This window comes from Mus pahari, chromosome 5 (genome assembly GCF_900095145.1).
Source record: "Mus pahari chromosome 5, PAHARI_EIJ_v1.1, whole genome shotgun sequence".
Taxonomy (NCBI): Eukaryota; Metazoa; Chordata; class Mammalia; order Rodentia; family Muridae; genus Mus; species Mus pahari.
Genome location: NC_034594.1, coordinates 47,116,684 through 47,123,783, shown reverse-complemented (window position 1 = coordinate 47,123,783; position 7,100 = coordinate 47,116,684). Strand labels below are relative to the sequence as shown.

Genomic DNA, 7,100 nt, shown 5'->3' with positions numbered 1-7,100 from the left:
GAGAGAGAGAGAGAGAGAGAGAGAGAGAGAGAGAGAGAGAGAGAGAGAGAGAGAGAGAGAAAGGAGAGAGAGACTGCCCTAAGCTATGTGACCTGGTATTTTCTTGAAATGGTTACATATTTACAATAGCAATACATTTTTAGAAGAAGTACTAGTCTTTAAAACTCACATAATTCCTTAGCCTTTATATTCTGGAGCCAATATAATTCAGGCATAAACTTTGATACATTGTTATTATTGTGATTTCAAATACCTATGGTAAATGATGCTTAGGCACTTGCTTTGCAGTTGATTCCCACATAGGAATTACAGTTTAGTGTGAATAATAAACATCACTCCCTTAATATGATGTTTTTGAGTGTTTATTTTTTAAACCTCTTATGCTAATTATTATGGGTTCATAAATATGAATCAACATTAGATTTAACATTACAGAAAACAAAACGTGATGAGTTAGGACTGAACAAAATATCTTAGATTTCTAAGTAGATACAAATATTATATAGATAAATGGTGAAGGAATTAACAGAAATAGAACTTTATTTTTATCCTTAACTTGATAAAAAATTTATGTATATGTATCTAGCACAGTGAAGTAAATTATACTATTTCAATATTTGACACATCTAAGTTCATGAGTCCCCTGAGTCTTAAAAACATGGATTCTTGGTGCCACTCTTTAATAATAATTATTAATTTTAGGTTTAGTCCAGAATTTCATAGTATTTTACTTAATTGTAAAAGGATAAGTAAGTGGTGGATACTTCAAAATTAGTTTCATTGTCTTTTTTTCTTACTTTCTACCTTTCAATGTATTTTAATTATCTTTGAACTATAATTAACACTATCATGCAAAAGTAATACCATGAATTCTTACTCCCTGTAGGTTTCTTGAACATACAGTCTTGGCCCCCAAATATGACAGATTTCAGTGTTTTCTCCAACCTTGTCACCATTGGAGGAAGAGTACTCTACAGGTAGGTGAATATCTTCAATGCTGTCAGCTGCCTGGATATACGGAGGAATATCACAAGCTCTTAATTTTACTCATCTACTGATTAATTCTGAAGATGAGCCTCCTGAAATAATCCCTGGTGGGATATGAAACACATAGAATTCATATTTTAGTTTTTAAGGGCTTATTTTCTGGGCTGATATTAATTTGTTTCAAGTATAAGGCATGCAATATGATCTGTAAAACTGAAATTTGTATGTAACTTATGTTATACTAAAAGGTAAATGTAAGTGACTTAGTAATGATTGGAGCGTATGGAAAATCAATGCTGCTACAGCTGGAGGCTTGTGTTTCATCTCCAGTGCCATTATTTTTGCCATGCATTCTATGTTGAATGTTACTGGGGAAGATTCCCTATCTTTAGTGTTGAATAATAAATGTAGAGGTCATTAGTGGAAGAGGAAGTGCCTACCTCACAGAGACTTGAAGTGCCAGGGTGCAGACAGACCCAGGAATCCAGCTCACTCAGTGGAGGAAGGAACGGGGAATGGGGGAAGAATTGTGGAAGGCAGTGGCCAGGAAGGAAGCAGTGAGCAGGATGTAAAGTGAATAGGCAAAAATTTAAATTAAATTATTAAATTAAATTAAATGTAAATGGAGAACTCACGAAGATATTGTTAGAAAATATCAATGTCAATATTTTTTAAAATCATGAGACGATGAGCATTTTTATGAGTTACCACTTTTTAAAAGGTTTCTTTAAGTTTTGGAAAACAGTACAAATGGTCACTAAATACTAGAAAAAATGTTCAATATCCTTATCTAATGAAAAAAAAAAGTCGGTAATATGACCCCAGTCAGTGAGAAAATAAGGATAACAAATGCTAACAAGGATGCAAGAGAACAGACATTACACACAGATAATGAAAGTATAAACTAGGATAACAACCAGAGAAATTATTGTGGGGTTCACCTACAAAACAGTACCACTGTTGAATGAGACTATACTTTTCTTAAATATATACCCAAAGTTAGCATGAAGCAGATTTACCTTCACATCTAAGGGGAAGAAAAATGCTAAATTTTATATAATCATAATGGAATAAATGTGATAAAGTTGGTATTATAATTACATATTCATATTTATATTTAGTCTATGAGTATTTACTCTTAGTTATGACTTTACTCTTTTGATGCTTTTCTTTCTTCTTTATCTTTTTTTAAAGATTTATTAATTTTTGTATGTGAATACACTATAACTGTCTTCAGACACACCAGAAAAGGACACCAGATCCCATTATAGACAGTTGTGAGCTACAGTGTGGTTGCTGGGAATTGAACTCGGGGCCTCTGAAAGAGCAGTCAGTGCTCTTAACTACTGAGCAATCTCTCCAGCACCCTACTTTTCAAAAAAAATTATTTAATCTTTTTTTTCTATACTCCAGATTTTATCCACCACCTGGTCCACCCTTTGTTCCCCATCCCATAACTCTTCCCCATACCCCTGTCTCCAAGAGGATGTCCCCATAGACCCACCCTAATGACTTTACTCATGAGAAATACAGGATTTAGGCTGAGAAGAGATGGCAAAATGTAGCTAATTCATTCAACAACACACACACACACACACACACACTCTATATATATATATATATATATATATATATATATATATATATATATCTTTATACACAGTGTTAATTGTTATAAATAATAGATATTGGCCTTTGGGAAATGGAAATTTAAATCTAAATATTTTCAAAGATGAAAATGTTAATCAGAACAGATTTGTCTGCTCATCCCCTGTTTGTGTTCCATTATATTTAATTTTGCTGTGAGATGCTATGTCCTTATTGAACATTAGAGTGTATGTCCCTAATTATTCATTTTCCATTTCCTTCTCTCTCCTTTTTAGTGGTCTCTCATTGCTTATCCTCAAACAACAAGGTATCACTTCCCTACAGTTCCAGTCTCTGAAGGAAATCAGTGCGGGCAATATCTACATCACGGACAACAGCAATCTGTGTTATTACCACACCATTAACTGGACAACGCTCTTCAGCACCATTAACCAGAGAATAGTGATCCGAGACAACAGAAGAGCTGAGAACTGTAGTAAGTACATGCCCCATAACTTAAAACAGGGCCTTCTGTTATTTTTTTTTATATTGCATTAAATATTTGAAAATAGCATCAGAATTTTTGCCCATTAGCCCAACACTGAATAATAGAGAGGTGGTATAATATCAAAAATGTGGCATAAATAATCAGAGATCATGATGTTTATAGAATATAGTCTGTTTCACATACTGGCCAAGGTTAGGAAACCTCATCTGGAGATTTAGGTGGCATAGATGTTGGGAAAATACCAAGAGGGATCCCCTCATACAACCATTCCACACTCACAATGAACACTCTTATATAAATCTAGGATGAGTGTTAATTTAAAAATGCAATACTTTAAACAGATGGTTTGGAGTTCAAAATGATTTTTAAAATACAAGAAAAGAAAATCCTCACTTCATCCATAAAGGGAGACAGTGGCTTGAGGAATCTTACCCTTTTAAGTCAAAGCTGTCAAAGGATTTAAAAGAGACTGGCATTGAGGAACAACTGTGGGACATGAAAGACTGCATCACTTCCTGCCTCTTTCTCCCATGTGGTGCCTGTACTCAAAGGATGACAGTTCTGTGTGGGAGAAGTTCTAGTGGATTCTCCATAAGTCTTTTGAAGTTTTCTAAAAGAAAATGAAGAAATTCATACATATAAACAGTACAGAGATAAATATTACCAACTCTTCAAAATGCATCTTAGTTTAATTTTCTAAACTAACACATTTAATAGCTTAGAAACTACTATGCATATAACTATAATGAAACAAAAGTTCATTATTTATTTTTCAATATGGGAAAAACATTTCAAAATTACAACTCTACCGTTTTCATTATTAAGTACGCAATGAATAGCCATGGTTTTATGTGTTGGTGATCATTAAGAGGAAGAGGAAATCTTTACAATTCACATGATTGGGGTTGAGACTGAGTCATATTTTGTGCTCACTTAATATTTATATATTTTCTCATACAATACTTCATTTTATTCATGCTTTTTTCCTATATTGAGATTGGTAATTGTTGGGCTTTTTTGCTTCTAGATTTGAAAAGGCACTCTGTATTGTTAATAAATTTCTGCTTTCAGATTATTTTTAAATTTCTTATTTGTTAATTGAACATTTTATATTTTTTATCAATGTAAGAGATTAGGTTTTCTGTTTTCTGTCTTATTTGTCCTTATTTCTGTGTGTTCAAATTTACTGTAATTTTTAGACATATGAAAGTTTTTATAATGCCTTTTATTATCCAATTAAATACTTTTTTGAGCCAATTTAATTTATTGACTAATCAATTTCTCTTAAATAACAGGAGTTGGTTGCAATATGTTGCATAAAAATATCAGCTAAGAACATGTCAAATTGTGTTTCTTAATTGATGTATGTGGCTTAATTTGTTTACAATCACCCTGTAAATTGTAGCAATATCCATGTGAAGATTAGTATAGCAATATCAAGAAAGATAAATAATGTTCCAAGTGTTTTGAGCTACTAATTATATCCATTGTTCAAATTAATGTCTATCACATTTCAAAGACTTGTATGTTCATTTTTTTCACCGTGAAACTATTCAAAAGAAATTATTACTATCATAGGCTGTCTACCAGCTTCCTATAATACATTCTGCATATTTTAGTAAGGATCACCCTTGTCTTAGTGCTTCTTTTATGTTATTACAGCAGTAAATACATAAATAAATCTAACTAAAGCGGGGTACTTCATAACATAAGGAGATTTGTTAGGTTTCCACTGTTGGGGATAAAAGTCATGATGCATTAGTCAGGTTTCTCGAGAGCAACACAACTAATAAAATGCATCTACATATACTGAAGGGAATACGTTACAATGTACTACAGATGTGGTCTGGCTAGTCCAATAATGACTGTCTCCATTGGAAGAGGTAAGAATCCTGTATTTGTGCGGTTGATCAGACTGGATGTCTCACGTGATTTTCAATATACACTGGAGTCCTGAATAAGTGGGATCTGGTACCTGTGAATGAAGGCTGTCTTAGGATTTTACTGTTGGTCATGTTGACACCACAACCAAGGCAACTCTTATAAAGACATTTAATTGAGGCTGGCTTACAGGTTCAGAGGTTCATATCATTGTCATCTAGGAGCAAATGTGACAACATCAAGGCAGGCATAATACAGGAAGATTGAGAGTTCTACAAATTCATCTGAGGGCTGCTAGAAGACTTGCTTCCAGAAAGTTAGGACAAGGGTCTTAAAGCTCATGACCTCGGTGACACACCTACTGCAATATGGCCACACCTCCTAGTAGTGTCACTCCCTGGGCCAAGAATGTTCAAACCATCACAAAGGCTCCTACTTCCACCCAGTGTCACCCTTGCAAAGTTCATCCCACATTCTTCTCTCCTCATCTGAAAAGGGAGGACCCTCCCAAGGTACAAACCAACTCTGGCATCTCAAGTCACTGAAGGCAGATGGAACCAATAGGGATGGAGAAGTGAGTAGAGAGGAGGGGAGAGTCAACAGAACATGTTCCAAAAATGCCACAAAGAAACTTGTTATTTGTAAGATAATTAAAGTAACACATAGATAAATAATAAATCGATTGAACTTTAAAATAATAAACACCTGAGTAAAATTAATGCTGCCCATTTGCATGTGGTGTTATGGCCATTCCCTAGGGTATGAGCAATAGATCCATGCCCATATCCTAACTGTGCAGTAACTCCTACCCTCAATGGCCATCAACAATAAGTCCTTGTATAGGAATAAAACCGAGGGGATGATCTTCCCTATTCCACTTGTCTTGGGCCAGGGATTATTTATATTTATCATTTTATTTGACTGAGGTATCCATTTCTTCTCTTATATCTTTGACGCATGAGGATTTATCTTCCAGCTCTTTTATTCTGTTTGTGAAGCTTGCCTCTACAGTTGCTGTTCAAGTATATATATATATTTTTTTTTCCCTTCACTTCTTTTGTTTTCTTGATTCTATTTCCATCTACAGGTTTCAAACTCTTTTATTCATGTACTTCTACACTTTGTGTTTTCCTAGGTTTATTTACTTTTTTAAAAGTTAATTTTATTTGTAATTCATTTTCCCTACTCCATATTCCACTCCCCACCCACCTTCTGCCTACTCCACATCCCACACCTCCTCCCTACCCCACCCCATCTCCACGTGGATACCCTCAACCCCATCCCACATGACCTCTAAACTCTCTGGTCTCTTGAGGGTTAGGTGCTTCATCTCTGAATGAACACAGACCTGGAAGTCCTCTACTGTATATGTGGTAAGGGCCTCATATGAGCTGGTGTATGCTGCCTGTTTGGTGGCCCAGTGTTTGAAAGATCTTGGAGGTCCAGATTTACCAAGACCGCTGGTTCTCCTACAGAATTGCCCTTCTCTTCAGCTTCTTTCAGCCTTCCCCAACTCAACAACAGGGGTCAGCTGCTTCTGTCTATTGGTTGGGTTCAAATATCGGCATCTGACTCTTTCAGCTGCTTGTTAGGTCCCTCAGAGGGCGGGCAAGATAGATCCTCTTTTGTGAGCATTCCATAACCAGTAAGAGTGTCAGGCCCTGGGACCTCCCCTTGAGCTGGATCCCACTTTGGGCCTGTCACTGGACTTTCTTTTCCCCAGGCTCTTCTCCATTTCCATCTCTGTAATTCTTTCAGATAGAAACAATTATGTGTCAGAGGTGTGACTGTGGGATAGCAACCCCACAAATGTCCTGTCTTCTCACTGGAGGTGGGCTCCACAAGTTCCCTCTCCCCACTGTCTGGCACCTCATCAAAGGTCCCTCCCTCTCTCACCTCCCAAGTCTCTGGTGAATTCTGGGGGGTTCCCCCAACCTACTATTTTCTGACATGGCCTGTTTCCATTCTTTCTGCTGGCCCTTAGAGCTTCTGTCCTTTTCCCTCACTCAACATGAGATCAGTTTCCCCTCTACCTCCCAATGGCCCGCCACCCAGTCCACATTCCCCCCCAAGTCCCTACATTCCTCTCTCTCTCTCTCTCTCTCTCTCTCTCTCTCTCTCTCTCTCTCTCTCTCTC

The 7,100-nt window shown here is 36.3% G+C and overlaps 1 protein-coding gene across 6 annotated transcripts in view; it reads left to right on the top strand.

The window, feature by feature from the left end:
- Positions 1 to 7,100, top strand: part of Erbb4 (erb-b2 receptor tyrosine kinase 4) — a 1,014,420-nt gene that overhangs the window by 727,630 nt on the left and 279,690 nt on the right. For all 6 annotated transcript variants that reach the window (XM_021197417.2, XM_021197414.2, XM_021197418.2 and 3 more), the window contains exons 11-12: positions 887 to 977; positions 2,871 to 3,070. In XM_021197417.2, the coding sequence (XP_021053076.1) occupies positions 887 to 977; positions 2,871 to 3,070 (291 nt within the window). The remainder of the gene's footprint in view (positions 1 to 886; positions 978 to 2,870; positions 3,071 to 7,100) is intronic.